A 26,373-nucleotide genomic window follows, 5' to 3' on the forward strand; every position below is an offset into this window, starting at 1 on the left:
TGTAAGACTATACACAATAAATAATGTTGACAATGTTCCATGTTTCATTTGGTCTTATTTAAAGGGATGAATTCATAAGGCACCAATAAAATCAATAAATGTTGCCCAAACATAAAAAAATATGTTCTCATAAAGGGAATAAATACACTTTAAAGATGTGGTGTGAACAGTCTTTTTCCCTTAACATGCAGGGTCTCATTTAGTCGAATGGTCAGAGTGAGAATAGGCTGAATTGCTTGGTGCCCTATTCTATTGAAAGACAACTCCTAAAAGAATGAGGGGAAGAAAAAAAAAAAGCATGCTGTGTATTTGTCTGCAACTATTTCACTTTTGATAATACCACTAGATTTCTATACAGTACATACGGCTCCGTGATTGTGCATTCTATCGTTTTCATGAAAGCCAACTTAGCTTAAGTTTACTTAAATTTCAGAATTTCAACTTTATTTAAACAAATTAGTACCAAACTACTGCCAACTATTCATGCTGTAGTAATATAAGTACTTACTGTATACTTGCATACTTTAATAATAATGTATTATTAATTATTCTGCACTAATATAAGACTTTATGAAAGTAAAAAGTTCACAGTATATCATCTTTGTTATGTCTTCCTGTTAGTTTAACCTTTGAGTTAATACTAGCTGTGCTGAGTTGGGAAAGAAAAGGCTGCTGATGTATCAAACACATGGAGAAAAAGTGACACAAAGCCATAGCTGAGTTTTTTGTTTTATTGATATACACTACTTTAGAGCCTACAGTATGATGCAAGGTATTCCCTTTGAATAATTTCAAAAAGCACTGCAGTCTTAAAAATTACAAAAAAATTTAACATACAAAATATACAAGAAATGACAATACAAGGCTCGGTAAACATCAGCTAAACCTGTATTTCCCTTATATTTTACAAAACATATGTATATACACGTGTGTGTGTGTGTGTATATATATACACACACACATATATATATATATATATATATATGTGTGTGTGTGTATATATGTATATATATATATATATATATATATATATATATATATATATATTCAACACTCATACATGTCCCCAACCTTTTAAGGAATGACATCCATTTCAAAGTATCAAAAATAGAGCTGTACAGTCTCTGTTGCTTTACCATAATGTAAAATGGGAACATATTGTTCGGTCTTTGGTTGGGACAGACGAGTACGGCAGCCAGAGTTTACTGTCAATGCTGGTTTTGTTTTGTCTTTCAAACTGCAGAACCAGCTTCATATGCAAAAAAAAAAAAAAAAAAAAAAAGACATATCCCTCCTCCCACCGAACCCTCAATGTCCACACAGTGTCCCCTCCCCCCCCTCCAAAAAACAAGTAAAATAATAATAGTTATAGAAAAAAAAATCAACCCAGCATACAGACACACTGACAAACTGGTTTTCAAACAAGAGTTAAGGCATCCTAACTGTTTACATAGTGACATGATACTCTCACTATCTGAATATTCATTTTTTCTTTTCCGCTCTGTAAAGTTCATAGGCAACATTACAAGTAGTTTATAATCTCGTTTTTCATATTCATTGTCATATCTCACATTTGCTGCTCTTATAGTTTGCATAGCCTAAATGCATGTGTGTGCTTCTGTTGTTGAAAACAGGACTCTTAAGAGTTCCTGTCTTCTGTACAGCATATTTGGTACAAACACCAACCAACCATTTATCCCCCACACACACACACACAACTGAATTTATTAAAATGCTCGCACTGTCCTTGACAAGGCAGATTGGCTGATGGACAACTCCAGAATGCTAACAGACTCAATCAAGCATCTACAACAAGTCTACAGTCTACAGTCTACTTCTACGTAGAGGCATCAAGGTCTTTTTTTTTTGTTGTTGTTTTTTTTTTTTAACCATTTTAAAAGGCATTAGCAGAATTATAATGCATAGCAGAATCATTTTTTGGAAACTGTCACCTGGAAACTGACTTCAAACCGTCATAAGCAACACTCCTCAGCTCTCTCATGCAGGAGCATTATTGTCAAGCTTAAGGCAAAAAAAACCAAACCAATGGGAATCTGTCCACGCCAGAAACCTGCCTGAAGACGCTCTTTACTCGAGACTGTGTTATTGCTGCCGTACAGGCACTGCATATCTGTCAGAATAAGAAATATGAATACATCATCGTGAATAGACACCTTTCTGGAGACAATGAGAGGAGAAGTGTTTGATTGTGAACAGCAAACATAGACTGTGGCAAACAAGGGAAGTGCATCCAGATGTTCTCCCTACTTTGGGATTTGTCATTTTTACCTTGTTCGTTAAAGAGGGGGAACACCACATACATGTAATATATAAACATCTTTAAGTATAAATATACTTTCCCATTATATCGTCATACCGTCACAGGTATGGTGGCTGTCAGGAATTCAAAGGCACACAAGGGCCCCTGGGAGATTTGGAGAGTTATTGCATGAGAAGAAATTTCAGAGGCAGAGACGTCTGTCTCTGTGGATTAATAAAAACACTTCTCTGTAACCTGGAAAATAAAGGGGCATCTTCAAATATCTCTGAATGAAAAATGAAAGGGGTAACTCAGTCCTTAAACCCCACATGTCCCTCTTTAGGATTCATAAAATCGTGTTTCCGAAACATTATTATAGTCACACTCAAAGCCAGCTGTGCAAAAGAGCAACAACAAAAAAAGCTTTAGCTACCATTCAAAGCTGCGAAGTGTTAATAAGGCATTTGTTCAACTTGAAGAAGATAAAGAAATACAGGAGAGGGAGGTCGTAAATGAGGATAACACAAGAGACAAAAGGAGGAAGAGAGAAGGGGATTCATGTACAGATATCTACACGGCTGAAAGGTTGCTAAAAGTTGTGGAATGTTGCAGGCTGCAGATCCCAGACCAGCGGCAGAGGAGCTCGTCCTCCCCGCTGGGTCCCTGCACTCCGGAACCTGAATGGTTGTATCATCTTGAAAGGGACAAAAACAAGGAGCGGACGGTGTCGTCATCACTGAGCCAAGAGTGTTCAGCCAGATACTCAAAATTCTTACTTTTTTTTTAAGCTAATAATTGAAATTCTGATCCTTCAGGGTGGTTTGGAGTTGAATTTGGCAATCCAATTTTACAGCAAACGAATTTCTCATCTCTAACTTCCAAGTGTGATTAGTTACAGGAGTAACGGAATCCCAGCTCTGGCTTCCCGTGAGAGAGCACTGTGCACTCCGGAGTTTTCTCTGATTCTTATATGTCTCAAGATGTCTTCGCTGACGAAGGCCGATGCTGGTGACAGGGGGAGGACAACACACGCTTGTTGTATTGTCTCTGCGAGAGAGAGAGAGAGAGAGAGAGAGAGAGAGAGAGAGAGTTCTTCAAAAAGCGAGTGCTCCAGAGTCACGGACAGCTGATTGGTCAGGAAGACAGCGGTGCTTTGAGAGGGCAGGCACCCACCTAATGAAGAGGGACGGGGGTCGCGTCTTATTCTCCAACCATCTTAACCTCGCTCATTTTAAACTCCACATGCTCCTATCCCCCCGCTCACCGTTCTCTTTACTCTGTGTGGGGTTGCGAGTTCTGTATCTATATCTCTAAATAAGCTAAATCGTTTTTAAATGAAATCGGAGGAGGCCAGCGAGAGTGTCTTCTTGTCCGGCTGGTGGTGGAGCAGGTCCATGAGCGGTTTGGAGACAGAATCTCCAAACCGTATTCTGTCTTTGACCACGGTCTCTTGTCTCGTCCTGCCCTCTTGTCCCTGACCAGGACTGGGGGGGTCCGGGGTCAAGAACTGGAGGGGGTGGGGGGGTGAGGGGTGGGGTCATGTCCCAAAAGCCTGTGTCGGGGCCTAAGTGTTGGCTGGGCTATGACTGGCTGTGTGCTGCTGGAGGACCACGAGTGCTGGGGGACTGGGACATGTCTCTGCCGATGATTTCATTCACTGTGAAGAGAAAAAACAAAACAAAAAAACAAGACACGTATTATTACCTATTTAAGGTATCATTTACTTAGATTACATTTGACCGGAAATTAGTGAAGGGTGTACGATGCCGACGCTCCGAAGCTCGTTTCACTTCTGTGAAGATGACGTCTGAAGTCCATAAAGCTAAAAGATACAAGTGATATACACACTGGTGGGAAAATAACAGAGGAGAATAATTGAAAAATAGGGTGATGTATCCGGGCTGGGCAATATATCGATGTTATACCGATATCGCGATATGAGACTAGATATCGTCTTAGATTTTGGATATCGTAATATCGTAATATGTTAAGTGTTCTTTTCCTGGTTTTAAAGGCTGCATTACAGTAAAGTGATGTACTTTTCTGAACTTACCAGACTGTTCTAGCTGTTCTATTATTTGCCTTTATTCACTAAGTCATTAAATAATTTCTGGTGATTATTTATCAAAAATCTCATTGTGTAAATAACATTTTGTGAAAGCACCAATAGTCAACCATACAATATCGCCACCGAGATATTTGGTCAAGAATATCGTGATATTGGATTTTCTCTATATTGCCAAGCCCTAGAGCTGGGCGATATATTGATATTATATTGATATCGTGATATGAGACTAGATATCGTCTTAGATTTTGGATATCGAAATATGGCATAAGTGTTGGCTTTTCCTGGTTTTAAAGGCTGCATTACAGTAAAGTGATGTCATTTTCTGAACTTACCAGACTGGTAACCGTTCTATTATTTGCCTTTACCCACTTAGTCATTATATCCACATTACTGATCAAAAATCTCATTGTGTAAATATTTTGTGAAAGCAACGTAAGTCAACACTACAATATCGTCTCTGTATCGATATCGAGATATTTGGTATTTGATATTTTGTCAAAAATATCGTGATATTTGATTTTCTCCATATGGCCCAGCCCTATGGTGTACACTACACTACAAAAAAAAAGTACAACAAAGTAATAAGGTAATAAAATTAAAACTTTTTAACAAGAAAACAACGGCCCATCTCCAATCATTACATTGATGAACTACAAGATTGAAAACCATGAACTCAACGAGGCGTCGTCCTGAAAGGCTGCTCTACGTTTAGAAAACCACCAGATGTCCCTGTGCATGCTGGGTGCTGGTGGAGATGAAGTTCAGTAGAAGTACGGACGTCTGGCCAGCAGAAGGCAGTGTTGTTCCACGCTGAGCTCCTCACAAGTCTGAAAGCTCTAACTCAACCAGCCATGGAAAAAATAAAACTCAAACAGACCAAAAGGTCACAAAAGTCACAGAGGTATAATTACTCCTCACAGAACAAATGAGAGAAACTATTCCATTCACTAAATGCACCAGTTCTGACCTCTGTTTGAGTCAAAAGTTACCATGCTGGTAACCCACAGCATGTAAACACAGACGGTCCGTTACTTCATTAGAGCTTTAATGGCGGTTCAGTACATTTCCTCCGGCCTGTTCATGGGGTTTGTAAGCATGACAAAAAAAAAAAAAAAAAAAAAAAAAAAAAAAAAAAGGGCCGTGTGAAACCAATCCATTGTTAAAAACACGTTGCGGAGGCCCGGGGTGGCACACAGGCACAGCGAGTTTAATTACTCCGCCGACTCGGTTACAGCCTGATTTCAGATAAATAACAGATAACTCTTTCTCCTGCACTGTTGTTTTTCAGCCGGCGCGCGGGATAGTTTTACATCTGCTGCCTCCATTCAGCGTCCACACTGGGACCACAAGAGACACAGCGGGGAGCTAGTAAAAAGTGCAGCCGTGAAGTAAATCAACTTCAAATACTTTGTCACGGTGAGGCCGACACGAAAACAGACAGGCCGAGAGGACACCGTTTGGTCAAATTCACGGAAAAATAGGATGTGGACAGGGTTAGAGCTGTAACAATTCCAAATGTTGCCGTACAATTGAAATAATTGCGATTAACGATACATAATTGTCTCTGTCAGTCAAATTTAAAAACATTTATTTATTTATTACCTTTTCAAACAAAATAAAGTTTTGAATGAATTCCAGGATACATCTTTTGGTTATATAATCACTGTCATGTGACCCAGATAATGTTATAACACAAGTACACAGCAAACCCCCCCCCCCCCCTTTTATTTTTGTTGCTATGAACATGTATAGATAGGGTCAAGTGCCAACACCTAGCATACTTTTCACTGTCCAAACTGACTAATTACTTATACATTCAATTACAATTTGGCATATCTAAACAAAATCAACAATGACTGTCAACAGTCATACCCTTCAGCCCCTTAGCTAAAGTTAGCAATTCATTGCGGTACAAAGAAACAGCGATTATGTAAAATAATTGACAATTATGTAATAATTGTTACAGGCCTCGTGGCCAGGGTTAGCTCAGTTGGTAGAGCAGGCGCACATATATAGAGGTTTACTCTTTGACGCCGCGGGCTCGACTCCGACCTATGGCCCTTTTCTGCGTATCATTCCCCCTCTCTCTCCCCTTTCATGTCTTCATCTGTCCTGTGGAATTAAAGGCCTAAAATGCCCCAAACATTTGTTACAGGCCTAAACAGGGTTTTCACTGTAACAATTGTGTGTGTTTGGTTTTTGTTTTATCATTTCTGGAGGTGATGCTGACAGGTCAGAAACAGGCTTGGCAAACTGGTTTGGGAGGGTGCAACAGAGACCTCCGGCCCAGTATGACACTGGGAGAGTTACCTGTCTGTACACGACAGCTCCTCTCTCCTCCACCTACCCTGTCCACTTGTGCAACTGTACTGTAAAATCACACACCCCTCAGGCCATAATAACACAACTGTATTACTCTAACTCCATAACAAATGAATAAACAGGACAGGGGATGACTCAGTCAATGATGAGAAAATGAACCCAGCCAAGTGTGTGTTTCATGAGAAAAAAAGAGAATATTTAAATGCGATGACACACAGAGTGTTCACATGAATGCTGTGAAAAAAAAAAAAAAAAATGTGTTCAACAACTTTCATCAGTTCAGTCAAATATAATAATCATTCATATTTGTTTCACAATTTCATCATCTTCTCTTCAAACTACAGTTTGCTCTAAGTCAATTTTTCTTGTGTATTATTAACGGCACATATTTTTTCTTGTGTATTATTAACGGCACATATTTCCATTACCCCTTGTTTCTTTTAGTCTTTGTCGCGTGACCAACCGTTTCAAAATTCTGTTGTTTTATTTGTGTTTTCTGCTGCTTGCTTTTGTGTCTGGCCACCATCACTCACATCATCCTGTTAGCGTGGGAGGCTCTTCCTTTCCCATGTCAACCATGTTCTCTCTCACACACACACACACACACACACACACACACACACACACACACAGTCACACTCAGAGCACCACCACGCATTTATGAGACTACACTGTGACTATCAAAGCAAACATTTACTTTTGTATATATAACACTAAGGTACAATATACATCAAGTTAGCCAGTTTATTGATTTTGTCACGCAATTCAATTGGTGAAATAAAAAGTGTGACGGAGGACTACAGATCTCCTTTAAAGGCCATGGCTTTTCAAAAGACACGTGTTGCAACTTTGCTAGAAAAAAAAAAACAGCATCTTACTGCTGTTAAAGGACCATCAGAGCAGCTGTATCCATACTAGTAGCTGGGACAGTGACTCGGCTTCTTTTGTTCAAGCTCCACATTCATTTAGTGAAATGTAGCTAAGACATGTTTTAGATTTCACTCCTATATTCTATATTTCACTTCTTTTAACACAGAACAAATGTATAAAACACCTTAAATGTGTCTACACTTGTCTTCCAAAACCGATCATGGTGTGTATAAGGCTCTAATTTAAACACTAATAAATGAAACGACTGGGTCAATCGCAGAGCTATGTTTACGGGCCTGTCGCACACAGCTGACATGTTGTGCGGTAAACTCTGCAGCTCTGTTGATTCATGGGAGTGAATCTGCTCCACCAACACCACCACAGGAATATGAGCAACATAGTGCGAAGTGTGACAGACCGACATCAAGTGGGCGTCTGCAGAAATCATATCACTTTCCGCTGTACTGTTTAGATTGTTGCAGAGGCAAACATGAACCTATCGACTGATAAATAAGAGAGAGAGAGAGAGAGAGAGAGAGACCGGGGGCAGTAGTCATCAAACAATCTAAAAAACCCATGACTCCGTCAAGGGCAACGTTACACTAATTCCTCTCAATTTGATTCACTCCGTTTTTCTCATTTAAAAAAAAGTGTCAGAAGAGGTTTTCCCACACAATCTTTCAGAAAGAGTTTCTTTAGGCTTCACTCTTGATATTACAGCTGCGCTCAATGTAAATTTGGACGACTTGATTACGGGGCTGTTTGAAGAAAGACTAAGCTCATTCTGAAAGTGAATTTCCATCTTTTTCAAACAGACAGACAGATCGCTCGTTTTCCTTTTGAGAAAAAGTTAGCGTGCGTATACTAAAAGACAAAAGATACAAAGCCCAAAATGAACTGAAGTAATCTGCAAAAGTTTCATCAGTTGACAACATAGAGTAAGCGTAAAGTATTTTACATAAAACAAAGGTTCATTTGACCATGTCGGTGAGCAATAATCTATGCTTCAGATACAATCATTTAATTAAAGCCGGGCTCCACACCAATAATCCAGAAGCGAAAGAGAGGTTTGAGTCGAGCCTGGCCTACAAAGAGTTTCACATACTGATAGTGTTTTCTCAGATTTACTGGTATTGTTCATGACAGTGCAACAGAAAGCCGATGATTCAGCGCTGCCTGCCATAGTAAGTGCGGCCTGAATGGCTCAGCCTGGAGGGAGATCCTCTGCAAATGACTGGGAGGGGGGCTCCCTAGTCAAAATATACATCTGCAGCCAGCCGAGTACTATTACTACTACTACTACTGCTCTCAGGTAGGCTTATATCAGATGGATCCTTCCGCTGTGTGCTCGTGGCTTTTAATGCTACGTTTTGGTTGAGATAGGATTTCAAAAAACCAATAAAGTCCACTCCTGTTTATCATCTATATAGCCATCAACACTGCTTCTTGTACTGTGCTTTAAATGTTTTTATTTTAATATTTTATCTAAAATGTCCTTACTCATCTTTAGGAACAGGCTTCTTTGTGTTTCAAAGGAAACGCAAGGGAAATAAGGGCTGGTTTAAATCTCCATAAACAAGGCTAGTTACAGTCATTTATTGAATTAACAACATGGCATCATGACTTTGCGTAAACATACACGCCACTTTCCTAAAGCCAAATGGTGTGTTATCTGTACACATTTTGAGCTGTCCATGTGTATGTCTACGCTGTATACAGTGGATGTAAACATACACACAAAAAAAAAAAAAAAAAAAAATGGTTGGGTTTAGGAAAAGAACATTGGGAAAGGCTTTGATAACACAAAAAACGACAAAAATATGACGCTGACCAATGTCACACGCTTAAGAAAACAATAAACGGTTGGGTTTAGGAAAGAAACATTGGAGAAGGCTTAAAAAAAAAAAACAGTTGACAAACGCCACATGCGGGAAATGTTCCCGGCTCTCCTGGGTGAAAGTCCTGTGTTTTACCCATCCACAGACTTACGTGCTTTCATACTACTCGCAACGGCGAAATTTCACACGGAATGTAAGTCATTGGTGGCCGAACGGCATTGATAAACACGTTAAAAAGCGATTATGCGTCTTGATAACACGCAAAAACGCAAAACTCCCCCACGCAGTTGCCAGTAGCCAAGGAGAACACGGAGGTCATTATCTTCACTTGAGTTTCTGCACGCGGAAGTCGCCGGACGCCTCAATCTTCTGAACCTAGCCATACTGAGAAATACAGAGAGAGTTGTGTGGAGCTGATAGTGTTAATTAGCTTTGTAGGAACTCATTTGGCAATGGCTTGAATGTATCGGACATTCATTAATATATTAAAAAGTTACGCACTAAAGCTTTAAGCTTTAAAACATGGTCACAGTATTTGCAGCTTGCAAAAATGACAAAAATATGACATTTTTGCCTTGAGAAAGATACATTGTCAACATTGTGTAACATCTAGCAGGAGACCACTGAGATTGGGTAATCTCACATTTCTAAAGTGAATGTCAAAGGCGGTATACTGAAAATATTTCCATAATGCAAAGCAGAAGTGAAATAAGCAGATGGACACTCAGTACGATAAACATGTCTACTGTCAAAATGGAAAATGGGTAATTATCAAAACACTCTATGACACATTGAAAAAAAAAGTTCCCTGACCCTGGCTTAAAAAACATTACGCTGGCAGAACAGCTAAGAAAATAACTCGAAGACTGACTGATTCTTGAGTCCAGCAAATGAAGACAACATGCTACAATGGAAAACGTTTGTGCAAAGGGAACAGACAGAGGCAAGACTTGGTTTGCCTGCGAGAGGGAATATCCAAGCACAGTTTCCACTTGCAGGGCCCTGTAATGACATGCACACATCTTCGCCAATGAGCGATCACACACGCATTGGAAATAGATGGTCAGTTTGATGAAATCGAAATCTGCCAGGTCGACTCGCTAAAGATTTCTCTGGTTCACTCGTGTAACTCTGCCGCTGCTCTGTGATCAGTTTTATTTAAATTTCTTCTTTTGGAGTAAACTAGTAAGTGAGTGGGTGAGGATCCAGAGCACATCGGAGAAGCTCTTTATAAAAGTCAGTTTCTCAAAGTCACTCATTTCTGTGAATCATCGCTGGATTTCCCATTTGATCTGACGGTTAAGTGATTCACAAGACTCCTGCCTTTGATCCGGGACACAAAATAGTGGATCCATTACGATGGTTAACGGTACTTACTGTATCAGCAGAGAGCATTAAGCTGATGAGTCTCTGGAGTCAAACCATAATAACCCCAAAGCTTTCCCTGCCATTTAACAGATGGAGGTCAGGAGCTGCTAACCCATCTAAGATAATAGATGTGTTTTTTTCACTTGAGCAGAGAGTTTTGGTTAATGTTTCCTGTACCATGAAGATAATATACAGCAGTAGAGCTGCAACTAACATGTTTTTTTTTAAATGTATTATCATGTGATAGTTTGGTCTGTAACAAGTCAGAAAAACAGTAAAAATGCCTGTTCAAATTACCTAAAGTTCGAGTTAATGTCTTCAAATCGTGTGTTTTGTGAGTCCAAACTCCAAAGATATTTAATTTACTAGCACAAAAGACAAAGCAAAAAATCTTTACACTTGAGAAGCTGAAATTACAGAAGGTTTTGTATGTTTCAACTTCTCATTTGTTTTTTCAAAAAAGTAGAGTAGAGTTTTAAAACGAAATAGTATCTTCCACACTGCCGCGGAGGTGACTCATCAACTTAAACTTACACACACACACACACACACACACACACACACACACACACACACACACACACACACACACACACACACACACGTCAGCACCTGTACATTTATTAGGGGGAGTAAAATCTACTTCACCACTCTGTCAAGTCCTCACTTGTGCGCCATGAGCAATGTGGTGACTACTGTTCATTTTCCCGTCAAACACCGGCGCTCGATTCTTGGCTGACAAGCACAAATCAACACCAACACACACACTATTGAAGACAGTGCTGTCCATTTTCATAATAACTTGGTATATTCAGAATCATGAACCAAAAGTTCATATGCCTCCTGACTAAAGCAAAAGGCAGCACTGGCACCGTCCTCGCACCAGGCTCCAGCCTCCGCCAAGACCTCTGCATTACACTCTCTAAGACCTTAATTGTGTGGAAAGATGACACACAAAGTCTGTTTCCACTTGTTTCAGGGGAAAAGACCGGCAAATGTTTGCCATTGTTTTTAACGAGCAGCAGCAGCAGCAGCAGCAGCAGCATTTGATGGAAACGTATTTTCCTTCCACTGTTTTATTTTTTTTAATGCCATCGAATCAAGAGCTCTGTGTTATTACTCTGTTATGGTTGGTTAGTGGCAGCATGAAGCCTCTGACTAAAATGGTTCCATTCACACACACACGTCTGTGCACACAAAAATTATTTATGATTTATATCTGGTTGTTTCATACAAATAATCACAGTCAAATTAACTACAGATATGTTTACATTTCTTCCTGGTTGTGTACACACACATACAAATATCAGAAGTTAATGATTATGGAAAAACTAGTTTGTCGGATGCAATATCTATAGTGATGTGATGAATTCAGAGTTGTCAACCATTTAATGCTTTTACTGTAAATTAATTTGCTTTATGCTGTTGTTGATCTTTGTGATGGCAGCTATTAAATGACAATAAATGAGGCAGGTGCACCTTTACAGTACAAAAAGAACAATTGAGGAAGTTCAAATAAACGTTTTATGCCTTTCCAAAAGGCTACAATTTACAAAGTTAGCCAAAAAAAAAAAGAAATGGTAATTTCCAAGTTTAATTTCATGTATAATTAAATTTGGGATACAACTGGAGTCGTATTTCTCGCCACCTGTCAAAGATAAATCCAATATTCACTGGCGCTTTCTACCCAGTCAGGTTGGCCAACTCCTGAGAAAAATATCCTATTTTTTTTGGACTGCTAACTGTTGGCCTCTTCACCACTGACTTGTTTTATTAATTTACAGCTCCCTGCCATTTTTGCAACATTCAGGGAGCCTAAAGTCAGATTATGGACAGAGAGTCAGCTGCCCATGAGCTGAAGGAGTCTTAAAACTGAGAAGATGTTGCTGTTGATTCTCAGTGGAATCGGCAGCGCTGACCAGCCTTTGTCTTTACACACAGCTAGTTGTTTTGATGTTAAAGCACCGTGTTTAGTCTTTATGATAATTTTAGCTGCAGCCTCATATTTAACATACACACAAGAGTAGTATTGATCTTCTCATCTAACTCTGGGCAACGAAGCAGATAATCAATATCCCAAAATGTCAAATAATTGTTTGAATATAAAAAATTTGCATGTATGCAAGCCTCTGAGTAACAATGCTGTAGCCTGTTAAATTAAAAGTTTGCCTGAGAAATGAAAACGTCCACAAGTTTTTGTCTATTTCTACACAGTCCATGGTGGTCTTGTAAAGATAGAAAAACAGAACAGCTTTTAAAAGCTGTGTTCACTGCACGCACAGTAGGGGTGTACGATTCCGAAAATGTCACGATTCTATTCGGATTTTTAGGCTTACGATTTCATTCAAAAACGATTCTCGATTCAAAAAACAATTCACAGTATGTAAATGTGGTGTGAATGTGTAAATGTGTGATTGTAGTTAGGGTTGGGTACTGAAACCGGTACTTTTACCGGTACCGACTGAATCACGTCGGTACTACCGAGTATTGGTTCACGTAAAATCAAACAGTGCCAAATTTCGGTACCTGAGAGTGCGTAAGCTTATCTGTCCTCTCTGCATGTTGACAGAGCGCAGAGGTCCGACACACACACACACACACACACACACACACACACACACACACACACACACACACACACACACACACACACACACACACACACAAAATCAAAGTAGGCCCTTTCTTTTTAGAACTGTGGCAACTACAGTCCATTCAACAGAACTTTTGTGATGTGTCAGAATCACATAATGGATACACATTTGGGTGTAGGTGTATGTGTGTGTGTGTGTAACCACTGGCTGGAATCTGTACATTCTTTTGCAGAAACAGAAGCTGGTCTATGTGTTTTGGAGTGAGCATGCTCCGCTCTGCAGTTACGATGTCTCCAGCAGTGGAGAACACTCTCTCTGACGCAACGCTAGTACCAGGGATGCACAAATAGAGCTTAGCTAACTTAGCCAGGAGGGGAACGAGAGTCTCATGGGTCCTCCACCAGATCAGAGGTCTTCTGAGAGTGATAACGGGGAATCTCTGGGTGATGCCGTACCATGTGAGTTCTCAAGTTTGTGGTGTTTCCAAAATACTTAATTTTCGTTTTGCAAAGCCTGCAAATAGCATGATTCCTATCAAGTTCCGTCTTCCCCTCGAGGTTATAAAAGCCAAAATGTGTCCAAACTCTCGCCTTCAATGAGGATGGAGCAGGTTGAATAATTCTTTCTGTGAGGTTTGCCATTGTTTGCGCCGACTAAACTACTTCCGCTGCACTCGTTCTTCTTCTGATTATGACCATTGACATATATAAAGATTATGACAAGAGTGCCCAGGCGTCAGTGTGAATTCGACGCAGCGCCATCTATGGGAATGGCGAAGTAATGTCATTTCAGAACAATGGTGTCAAAATGAGAAAAAAAAAATATGAATCCATTTTTGGAATTCTATGAATCGATTTTGGTAGAGCTTGAATCTTGATTCGAATTTGAATCGATTTTTTTTGCACACCCGTAACGGACAGTGTCTTGTATATTTGATTACTTCTACAGGATAACGAGTTTCACTCTGTGTGTGCATTTGTGTCATTACTGTTGTGTCTCTCCTAAGGAGTCTATTATTACTACCCTCAATGCGGTGCTCTCGGTTTGAGGCAGCTGTACATTTTGGGCAGGGCAGGGCCAACAAAAGACCAGCTTTTGTTGTAAACACACTGCACACACTACAACACCCCAGTAACTGTTTACACACACACACACACACACACACACACACACACACACACACACACACACACACACACACACACACACACACACACACACACACACACACACACACACACACACACACACACACACAGACAAATACACACGAATGCTATCCCTTCCCATTCAAGCGAAAGAACCTGTATTTATTTTGTTACGGTATATATGCCAAACAGTGACCATGAAAAACTTTGATAAAATTTCATGATGGCACACCCAACCTTACTCTGTTGTTTTGATTTAGACATCAAAGCAGTAGAAATACACAAAGCTGCACATTTTAGTGACATTCAGCTCTGTCCCATGCTGCTTTGATGAAAAATTCCTTCTTTTCCAGTTCAATGCCTTTGTTAACTTAACATCTTCTCTTCATTTTTTTCACTGCAAGATCTAACAAAGAAATAAAGCCTTGCTGTCCGTCTGCTGTGATTCCAAAGAGGCTACTTCATATTTAATATATATTCTTTATCACTTTTGGATTAAGTCCAATTTTGCTGTAAAAAAGAAAAAAAGAAAAAGAAAAACTTCATTCAGTTGATAGGGACACATTAAAATATACATGTACTGTATTTAAAAAAGCATTTCATTATCCAGTATACACTTTACTTTAATCTCAGATGCCAAATACATTTCAGATTGAATGTCTCGGCTGAATGACCCTGCAGTGGGGTTGGAGCCTGACCTTGTCTGTCCATCTGTCTGTCAGTCTGTTTTCTCACATCCTGTGTCTCCTGCTTAGCGCACACACACACACACACACACACACACACACACACACACACACACACACACACACACACACACACAGTACACTCACACCTCCACAACATCAAACACAATACACCATTTAACACACGCACACGCACACACACACACACACACACACACACACACACACACACACACACATCTCAAGCATGCTCTGGTGTGCGTCACAAGGGCCATCTGCTTGCTAACCAGAGCAGTTTTCTACACGTTCACATTTGTATTCCCTCTCTTGCCACAGACACACCAGTCTGTGATTCTACTGTAGTAGTTCACATACTGTATGACTGTATGATGCAAATATAATGATTCGATCTCAGCTTTCTACAGGTCACGCTTTATAGCCAAAACACATTGAATGTTTCACTAAAAGATGCATTTTATTAGTACAAATTAAAAGTGGAGGTCGGCAGAATAAATAGAAGAACAATCAGAGGTGGAGCAGCGTCATTCTCAAACATGTGTGTTAAAGGGTGAAGTGTTGATGGCAGTTACACTTTGCCTTAACTGTATATCAGAAGGCTGGTTTCCCCGGTTCTAACCACATTAGTCATGTAGCCAGTCACAGTGACTATATGCACAACTTAAAATGTAATTGGTGCATAATTGCTCTGGATTATATTTCAGTATATGAACAGATTTAACAATCATCATTTACATATGTACGTATACACGTGTATCTTTTATGCTATATGCATTTTTCACTACTCTATATCTATATGTGTGTGCATTTGTGCCCATCCCGATCTGTCTGTCAAACTGAGGTGAATATGGTCTACTTAAGAGAGTGTGACCTCCTAAAACTCGGAGCTAGATGTAAGCTTCACGTTGCTGCTTCAAAACATGGCCTACAGAGCTGGGCTGGCACACAAAGCTATTTTTAGCAACAGGCTCAAAGGGAGAGCTTACATTCCCGGCTGAACCATGTCACTCACAAACTTTTCTCACACTTTTTTTTTGTAAGAGTGCGAGTGCAGCCAGCTACTTTCGGAGTTGCTGTGTGTCTGTCTCTGCATATGTGATGGGGAGAGACCGACTAAATCTGAGTTACAGTTTTATGTGAAACATTTCTGAGTAAACAGATTTTATGAGTGCACGTGAGCCTGTGAGAAGGAAAAACAGAAAAGAGACAGTGAAACAGGCCTTTTTATCACAAAGGTTACATGTTTAAATGTTTGTTAGCATGTGCGCACGCATGTGTGTGTGTGTGTGTGTGTGTGTGTGTGCGTGCGTGCATGCGTATGCATATGCACTGATGAACCTCAGTGGTTGTCGGTCTTTCACACACTACTTATTGACAATGGTCCTGTGTTAATTAGGCTAACCTTTGCTGGTGCACAATATCACACCTCCCTGACACAGCCTCGCTAGGCTATTTATTAACCCTAAACCTTTGAGACCCTCATTTGAATATGGCACTGGGGTTAACAAAACCTAGTGATCCTCTAAACAGCAGATAAGGAGGTAGATGATTTGGAATAGTTTGGACGCACAGATTACAAGCAGAAGCAGAGTTAATGGATAAGTGACAAAACCTGCTAAATGCATGCACTGACTTCACGGTCAATTGTTAAGTCAACACATTCTCCTAAACACGCTAAGTTAGAGCTCTTAATGCACATACACATACACTCACATACACACAAATGCACACAGGATGTAATTACTGCAACAGCACACAACTGTAGTCTCTGTGTTCTAGCTACAGTCTTTGCAAGTATAGTAGCACAAAATGATGCAATCCTCTCCCACTCCCTAGTTCCAAGAAGCCAAAACATACAAAGTGTAATTAATCTCCAAACTGCTGCCAGAGATACAGAAGCTTAGTGATTTAATATGATTCTTTAGTTATCAGACCTATTGTCTCTATGTTACCCAATACTAAGTCACAGGACCCCTCAGTAATGAAACTGTGCGTCGCAACAACAGATGAAACACTATCACCATGATCAGGCATCAAGGTTTCTGCCATTTGAAAATAAAACAACTGGTGCTCTGTATTGTTTTACATCATCAGATATAAATGCATCTTGCGCATGAGATATTCTAGGCTAAATTTAATCCCTCAGCGGCCCCTTGTTTTAGACTGTAAATTTGATTGTTCACAGATTGATTTGTTGTGTAAATATCTTTAAAATGTGATAATGAGAGCAGAAAGACCAGACTGACAGTAAACTGGAGAAGGAGAGTCAGAGCAAAAACAAAAGCTGTAAATGTAGTTACACAAAGGTAGATGGAGTGAAGGTGCGTGTTCACTGGGTCTTCGTCTGAGGGTCAGCTTCTCTTTTTAATTGTTTTAAGTGCTTGCAACCAAATGTGACCAATTGTCTATTTCTGTTTAACTGCCTCCATGAGCATCAAGTTAAAATAACTTCTTCTTTGTCACTTTTCATGAACTGACCAATCACAGTAGAGAAGGCACTCCCAGGCTTTTCTGCTTGTTAAAGACATCAGTTGGACACTGACCCTTGGAAGAAAAAACACCAGAAATGATTTTGTAGTTACAGAGATTAACATGATGAATAAATATCTTACCATCGTCCAGCGTGATGTCCTGTAGGCCGATGGAGCGGAAGGTGGGCTCCCTCTCCTCTGGCTCCTCTTTGATGTTCAGCCTCTCTCCGTCTGAGGGGAAGGGTCCCTGCGGGCTTAGAGGGTGACCCAGAGGCCCGGCAGCCACCGGGGACAGGCTGGCCATGACCGGACTTGTAGCCTGGGGGGAACGCTGTCCTGAATGCTGCTGTTGCACGGGCCCCAGAGGACTGCCACAAGAGGTGGGGGAGGATGAGGTGGGAGACTGGTAGGGCAGCGAGTGGAGCTGAGGGGAGGAAGGCCCAGAGTGGGGTGAGGGGATCATCCTTGGAGCAGGGGCGCTGGGCGGTGTGGGACAAGAGGCTGACCTTTGACTTACCGGGTGGTAGCTCATAGCCCTCTGCAGTTGGGAAGAGTGAGGCCCCACGAGGGGGTGGCCACCCGGAGAGGGCACCTGGGTTGGATTTGGGGAGCAGTGATAGCCTCCGAGTGTGTGCAGGTGTGGGGATGAAGGGGAGAGCAGGGGTTGCTGGCTCTGGGGAGACCCAGCAATGGGGTTGGTGGTTGAAGAGGAAGGAGCTGATGGTGAGGAGCAAGGGGAAGAAGGGTACACCATTCCCATGCTCATTGGGTGTGACGCCTCACTGGGGCTGTGCTGAAAAGGCATCCTGTCGTAGCCCTGAGGAGGGAGGCTGGACTGGCCATTGAAGGGCAGGCTATGACTATGACTGTGGCTGTGCTGCATAGGCTGGTAGGAGGGCCGGGGGGGAGCCGGAAGAGGAGAAGGGGCAGAGCCCGGGTGGAACGTCATGTGGCAGTCGGCAGGGGGGTGGTGCAAGCTGCGACCCTGGAGGTGAGGCAGGTGCTGGAAAGACGGGGAGCCCAGGGAGGGGCAGGGGGCCTGCAGGGGTAGCAGGCCAGGTCCGGAGCCGGTGGCCAGGCCGTGAGGGGAGCTGGACAGAAGGTTGTCCGATGGGTGGCACTGCTCAGGAGAAGGCAGCTGGGTGCGCACCAGACTGGCAGCATGTGCCAGGGGCATGGCCATAGGGGGTACTGCAGAAAGGTCCAGCTCTTCTCTGTGCTCCTGTTTCACCATGACTAAAGGGAGAGAGGTATATACAGAGAGAGGGAGGAAGAGAGATGTGACGAAAGAGGAAAGACAGACAGGATGAAAGAAAAACCACATTGTCAGTAACGTCCATCAATCAAATATTGCATGAAGAGAAAGAAAAGAAACGTTTTTCCTTCTTCTCAAAACCCACTAATTTTCGCAATCCATGGCTTTGAAGTTGAAATATGTTTCCGTAAAACCTGCAGAACAAGGTCATAAGAATCTCAAAGTAGTGAACATAGTTTCTGAAATAAATGGATTGTGAAGTGGGTCTCCTTTTAGATGAAAAAAAGCCTCCCAAAAACTGAGGGACATTGTGATGGTAAATGGGGCCATTCCCTTTTACTGTGACAGCTCACAGCACTGCTATGCCAATCAGTAACCTATTTCCCAATCTGGTGCCTTGTGACAGTGAGTTTTATTTTTATCCAGCTCTGAATTAGAGGGAGAGCATATGTTGTCAGACTGGGTGCCATCGTGTGAAATGTTGTGTGGGAAGAGGAGCAGAATGCCCCGCAGTCCAGATCAGACCAACAGCAAATGAGTTCACTGTTCGTTGCCCTCTACTCACCCCATCATGCCTCTGGGATTGACAGGCAAAGGGGCATGAAAAAACCAAACAGGATTTATTCTGGCTAAAAGCAGAACCAGAGGGATATTAAGGGTAAGAGAAGGGTAATGTACTGTATATTTAAACACCGAACATAATTGAAGTTTGAATGTTTTCATTTTTTTTACCCAACATTAATATAACTACAAAATTGAGCACACCCATGTGAGATTTGACTAATAGTGTGGTCCTTATGTTTGAAAAAAGACAATTTTCTACATAAAAAGGACTTTTTTCCTGACAATTCTCTCAGAATGTATCTTTAAATTGGGCCTCTGTACCCCAGCCCACGATTAAACTTTTTGTCTTTCTTTTTTTTTTTTTGCCACAATAAAGCAGGTGGTGTCCGTGGTAACACTAGTGGTGTCAGCAACCCATCTTGACTGAGCAGGGTAACTCTACTCTGCTCGGATTGGCTGCCCTAATCCGTTGACGGTGAAAACAGGAACTGTCAGTGCCGAGTGGGCGTGCTGCAAACAGAAAGGCTGGGTGGGTGGAGGGGCAAGGCAGCTTATACGCGTACAGACACACACACAGCGTTGCGGTAAAACTCAGGGGTTTGGATATGTTGCACAAAATGCTCACATGTCATTATATTCCGCCAACGGTGTTTTCAGTTTGACTGTCTTCAAGAGGAAAATAACACAATAACAATATCAAATAGCAAGGCAGTAATTTGACTTTGATGAAAAACACTAAGGAAACTTTCAGATCAAAATATTATGACCACTGAGTTTCCTCGCTGCCAAAAATAAACATATCACTCTACTGGTCTATGTATAGTTTAATTTTCCTGGATAGCAAAAGATTTGCATCATAAAAGCCCAAGTAAATACTTTGTACAACACATGTGAGAATAAAAAAAAGTTTGCTTGGGAGTTTCAGTATGCTTTACAAAATAAACAGTTGGCAGGTGTTAATGTTATTGTTAGTGGAAGAGCCCTCTCTAAACCACAGCAATGCTTTCTTTGGAGAGAGAAAGAGAGAAATGGGGTTAGTGAAACCCATGTGGAGAAGTGTGCAACACAAAGAGCACGTTACAACTGTCTCTGCTGTCAGTCAAACTTCTTTTCATTACCTTGGGAAAGTAACTATAGCAGGAAGCAGTACGCCCAAAGGAATGCAAAGTAAAGCTGGAGAGAATCTCTTTGTGTAAATGTCTGTAAAATGAGTTGCAAGAAAATGACTTAGGATCTCAAAAACTTGAGCACCTAAAAATGGCATCAGATTAGCAAAATGATGCTCCCTTGCTTAACCTGTTTTGTTCCCCAAGGATTTTCTTTCAAATATAGCAGTTGTAAGTCAAAAAAAACAAACAGTTATTATTGGTTTCAGATTCTTTCCAAAAGTCATGAGAACCTCTCATCTCACCTGAAAGGTAAGTGAAGCGTTGCGATTGGCTCCTTTTCCGCTTGCCATTGCAGACATAAAACTGCACCTGCACAGCTGAGCCCACAGACTTACTGTGGTAGGGAGGGACCTCCACCACGATGCAGGACTACAAAAAGACATTTAACAATATTTACACACACTTATGGCCAACAAAACATAATACCATTTATTGCATACAATACAATGCAAATATTAGTACAAAAATGTACAACAGACAACAAATATTACAGACAAAATGCTGTACAACAACTGTACGGGTAAAAAAATGACTACTTACTCCTTGAGTTTTCTCACGCATTATTTTTGCCTCAACTTCCCATTGTGGTCGTCCATCTAGGAGAAATGGTTAAGGACAAAAAAAAGCTAAATGCATAGCCAGTGATAATCCTAGTGCCATAAACAGGCAGAGACACATATTACACTAAATAATACAAGTTGAAACTTTTACTGTATACTACAGTAGTGTTCATTTTGTCACCAATTTTTAAACGTAGTCTTAGTCTTGTGCCAAATGTCCTTGTTAGTTTTAGTCATATTTAGTCATTCACATATCTTTTTTTGTTAGTCAAGTTTTAGTCGACTAAAAGTCTCGTCATTTTAGTCTAGTTTTAGTCAAAAGAAAACTCAATATATCTTAGTCAAGTTTTAGTCAAAACATTTTAGTCTTTTTTTAAATAACAAATTATTTCTGAGATTATTTCTGATAACCATTTCAGTCAAATAGTTATAATGCCACATTCTGATTTTTTGTACGTAAAATGCGACCAAATCTTGAGCCTCTTCCTTATTTCACCAGTAAATTCCTGTTAAACGACAAAAACAACCACTGGGTATTTTACAATAACTTTGAATGCAGCACGAGGCTGGTGAGGCGAGTTTCAAGTGAACGCAACATCTGTTGTTTTTCAGACACGGCAGCTACAGGAATCCTCTACAGTGAAATACAGACAAACTTCTACACCGTTTAGCTGTCAGCATTTTATCCGTGTTTACTCCAGCGGCTAGCTAACGGTAGGCTAACGTTACCTGCTGCCAAGTGTAGTATTAACTAGCGTGACATGCAGCGATGTTTAGGAGCATCAGAGAGAAGCGCAGCCGGAATCCGCTTTGCCGGTCCGGTAGATAACAGTGGTTGAGGCACTGGTGCTGTAACAGCTGAATATTCTATCTCATGATGAAAAACTAGAGACGATTGTAGACGAAAATGAAGTGAGATTTTATCTTAAGTTTTTATTTTATGCAAAACATTTTAGTCTCGTCTTTTTTCGTCAAGAATGATGCATGTTAATTTAGTCTTAGCGTTTTTGGACATTGGCGCAGTCTCGTCATTGTTTCGTCTTAGTCATGGAAAAAAAGGTTGTTGACAAACATATTTACTCTCATCTCGTCTGACGAAATTAAAACTATACTACAGGAATTATTTTCATTATTCATGTCACCCTCAACTCTGTTTCCTTACATTTAACATTAAACTTCAAAATCATAAGAAAAGTGCCACATTTGACAGACCAATAAATCAGAAAAACACTTTTTTCCAACAAACGCAACAACTGCTATTATTCGTACAAGTCAACCTCAAAATAAATTTTCAGTTTAAATAGGCATAAAAAACAACAAATGGACAAGAAATTAAAATGAATATAATCAGCCCTGATGACTAAAACAGAAGCAGTAATAAACCCAGGCCACACATGATCACTGATGACTACAGTTTTTTATAATTTAGACCCCTTTTGAAAAACCGTGTGCTGTTTTTCAAAGTAACTTTCCTCATCTGGAGAAGCTTTTGTTCTGTATTTTCTATTTTCCTAAAGATGATGTCAGTGAACAGTGCTTTCTCAAACAGACGGGGCTTAAGAACCACACGAGGCATCAGAAAAGCACACGATTTCAATTTGTCCTGGAGAACCAAGAGACATCAAAATGATGTAATTTGTGAAGGCCCAGAGGCCCCATGGAGAAAATCCTAGCAGCTATTAAATAGTAATCAAATGTCCAAATATCCTGCTGTTTGTCTTGCCTGGTTAAAATTATGGAGAGAGCAGTGGAATAATTGTATTTATTTTCAAATGCCTTTACACACTGCCAGGTTTCTGGCTAGAAAACATCCTTTCCAGTTTTCCTACGAGGGATCTAATTATTTGGCCAGACATCTTAAGGGCAGCTGCTTGAAGGGAAGCAGTTGGGGTGAAAACACTGACAGGCTCTCCGCGGAAGAATCACAGTCATCGCAGCATCGAAAAGAATAAAAACGTTGGCAACTAAGTTAGTGCTGTATAGTCTCTCAGCGCAATCAAGTTCTATTGCAGTTTCATGGTGCTAACATGGTGCAAATATACTCTGCACCTGCATGGCCTCTTCCTCAAAACCCAAAGGATTCCCTCAAATACCACTGTCAGGCATCTGCAACATGTCTGCAGAGAGGACTAGCCTATATGTAGATTCTAACAAAGTAAGCACTCAACTGTTAGCCTTGTAACATTAAGACTATTCAGCTTTCTACCAAAATCCACACTCTACTGTAGCTTTAAGTAGGTGGTTTACCTGATCTGATCTCACCCTAACATTATCCTTAGTCGTAGTAAGCCACTGGCACATTAGAAAGTCATAACCCCCAAAGAGACTCTCTCTGTTGTGAAGGTAGAGCTATAGAGTATGTCTTTTCCAATGAGCAAATCACCTTGAAAGTCTTTGCAGCTGACAGCAGTGCATTATTGCAGGGCAGATTGTTGACATTCAACATGCAGGAGCAAGGGCCCCACATGCTCTGTCAGACAACAAGCAGCAACAGGAACCTCATACCATGCTAAGACAATGACTTGGATCATTCAGACACCCTACGCACCCCAGTCAGAGGGGAAAAGAATGTGCCCCCATTGTAAAAAATGAAAGAGAATTACTGTTTATATTGCAGCATCTTTGTAAAAGCCTGCGGTTGTTTGGCTTTTACAACAGAAACAACACGGTGACTACAGAGTACACATGCTGTACTATTCAGGGCAGTCAGTGTTATATCCTTTAAAGTCCACTCTTTATACTGTATAAACACTCATCCTTGTAAAGTTGAAATACTTGCACCAATTATGGACTTATTTTTTACTTTTACGTTTGATGAAGTGTAGTCTCAGAAATACTAATCTTGGTTTTAAGAACAAACTTTACAGACACAAGAAAAACAAGAGAAAGTAAGGAAAACAGACATCTATCACTGATTATGAAGCAGTATTTTCTTCTTGTACAGGCCTTTCAGTTAGTAGGCTTTCAGCATTTTATCCACTTGCCATGAGAAAAACTCTAAAAAACCAAGTAAAGTTTACAATAATGTAACAAAAAAAAACACCAAAGCTATGCATACTAAGATATAGCAAACCTAAACTATTTCATAACAGTTTGACATGTATCTGCTTTAAAATAGGATCTGACATCACAACAAATGCTCGGATCTCTGTTTCTGTATATAGTAAAGTCATTTATAGTGCCATCCCATAATCTCTGTGTACTAGCAACAATAGGTCAGTCTCTCCAGTTCCTTATAAATCTACTGTTGTCTTTCAATTATGAGAGATGGTGGAAAAATATCTGTCACTGCCTCTCTTTCTTTCTTTTCTTCCATTCCTATACTTACTCCAATCAGTGCCTTTCTGCACTAAAGCAGGAGGATTAGTCATGATGAGGGGGATCATTTACACAAACCTAATCAACATCATCTTCCCCTCCCCTTTCATATTCTTTCTGTCTTCTCCACAGTCCGCTGCCTTCGTGCACCATTGGGGCCCAGCTTTCCTCCCTACCCAAGATGCACCTCTCAAAGCTTTCCACTTGCTGCAGTGCTATAAAGACTTGACCATCAGTGAGTTGTTTTAAACATGCTACTTTTCTATGCCATGCTTCACCTGGTACACCTGAAAGAGCTAAAGACATTCCACTGCGCTTTTTTCCCCTAGAAAATCTTAGAGAATGGCTCTCACTCACAAAAACAACACTGCTCCACTTTCTGCCATGTGTGAACTTGATTCTGTTGCTCTACATCACAAAGCTACCTCAGGCAGGCAGAGACTGGCCCAACGAATGTTATCCAATAACATTTCCATCCCAGGGAACAGCTATTACATGTGTTTTGATTACGGAGTGATGTACAAAAGAGAAAAATATGATAAGGCCAAGAAAGACTGGTGACTTAAAGAAACTGGGTAATCAGCACAGGGAGTTTAACTAAGTAATCTCTTTGGCAATCTTTAGTAATCTCTATTTGTTAAACTGGTATAATAGCAGTTACAGTGTATTTTCTTTTCTCGTATAAGCATCTTTTAAAGTCACAAATACTCTTGTTTGTGTATTTCAGTAATACATTAGCATATTTAATGACCATATTGGCCTGTCCTGTTAAGCATGTGTCTGTGAGTGTATTTTTTGGATAGCAATGGCATAAAAAAAAAGAATATCTGGCCTACCTTCACTCTGTATATTGGATTTTCTACACATATTTTTCTGTAGATTATTACTCTCTTGTCACATAAACTAATTAAAACCTCTTCATTTTCTTTATGATTGTTTGAGTAAGCGTGTATGATGAACAAAAGGTTGTACCTTTTTATTTTTGTGTAATATATTGATACTTCAGTGATGTGATCTTGAGTTAAATAAAATAATAATCTAAATGCTGACTGTAGTGTTTGCTACAAGAGAGTATGAGTGTATTAATATTGTAATGAACATATTGTGAAAATACGACAATGTGAAGGTTGTATCGGGATATACGGTGTATTGCCCCATGCCTAATTGATAAGACAGCATTACTAGCAGATATAAATCTGTTCTGCATTTGAAAAAAATTCCCTGTGGGAATAGAGGACTTGTTAAGGCTAAGATAATGATAAACGTCACTTTCACATCCCCGCAGACATGTATCAGCCATGACTACTATAACATCTTTAAAACCTTCTGCTGACTTCTGCACGATCTACATTTGCAAGATCTACAAAACAACTCATAGTTAGTTTTTTTTTTGCCACTAAAGATAGTGTGTCCAACAGACCACACAAATGACACGTCTCATGTTTTAGTCGCGGTGGCCTCTCTGATCAAATCTGTAAGGCAACCATGAAACATGATTTTTTACACACTTAATTGGCACAAGCTGTTTCTGCAGAGGTGATTCAAGGCTGCTGTGAAGACATAACACTTACCAGGACCTTTCTCCAGGAAGATGACTTTGGACTCTGGGAAGAAGTTGGAGCCGGTGATGACCATCTCTTCTCCCCCGCTGACCAGACAGCTGGTCAGGCTGGATTTCTCAACTTGGGGCAGCTCCTGAGCCGAACGCTGGGCTGGGAGAGACGCAGCGGGGGTTCAGAAGAAAAAGAGGGTGATCATTTGCTGAGCTGTGTTCATTCACACTGCAGTCTATTTATAAGTGTGGACTATGGATGTACTTTAATATAATCTGACAAATTAACAGGAGCACCTTATAACATAATGT

The 26,373-nt window shown here is 40.5% G+C and overlaps 1 protein-coding gene across 4 annotated transcripts in view; it reads right to left on the reverse strand.

Moving 5' to 3' along the window:
- Nucleotides 1–1,131: 1,131 nt before the first annotated feature.
- The window catches only part of nfatc3a (nuclear factor of activated T cells 3a), a 68,597-nt gene continuing 43,355 nt past the window's right edge, over nt 1,132–26,373 (reverse strand). For 3 of the 4 annotated variants that reach the window (XM_028574034.1, XM_028574040.1, XM_028574053.1), the window contains 5 exons: nt 26,081–26,221; nt 21,172–21,227; nt 20,874–21,000; nt 17,785–18,879; nt 1,132–3,917 (listed from right to left, as the gene is read on the reverse strand). In XM_028574034.1, coding sequence (XP_028429835.1) covers nt 3,841–3,917; nt 17,785–18,879; nt 20,874–21,000; nt 21,172–21,227; nt 26,081–26,221 — 1,496 coding nt within the window. In that variant the 3' untranslated portion in view covers nt 1,132–3,840. The remainder of the gene's footprint in view (nt 3,918–17,784; nt 18,880–20,873; nt 21,001–21,171; nt 21,228–26,080; nt 26,222–26,373) is intronic. The other variant, XM_028574047.1, reaches the window with a different exon arrangement.

The sequence above is a fragment of the Perca flavescens genome, chromosome 1, assembly GCF_004354835.1.
Source record: "Perca flavescens isolate YP-PL-M2 chromosome 1, PFLA_1.0, whole genome shotgun sequence".
Lineage (NCBI taxonomy): Eukaryota > Metazoa > Chordata > Actinopteri > Perciformes > Percidae > Perca > Perca flavescens.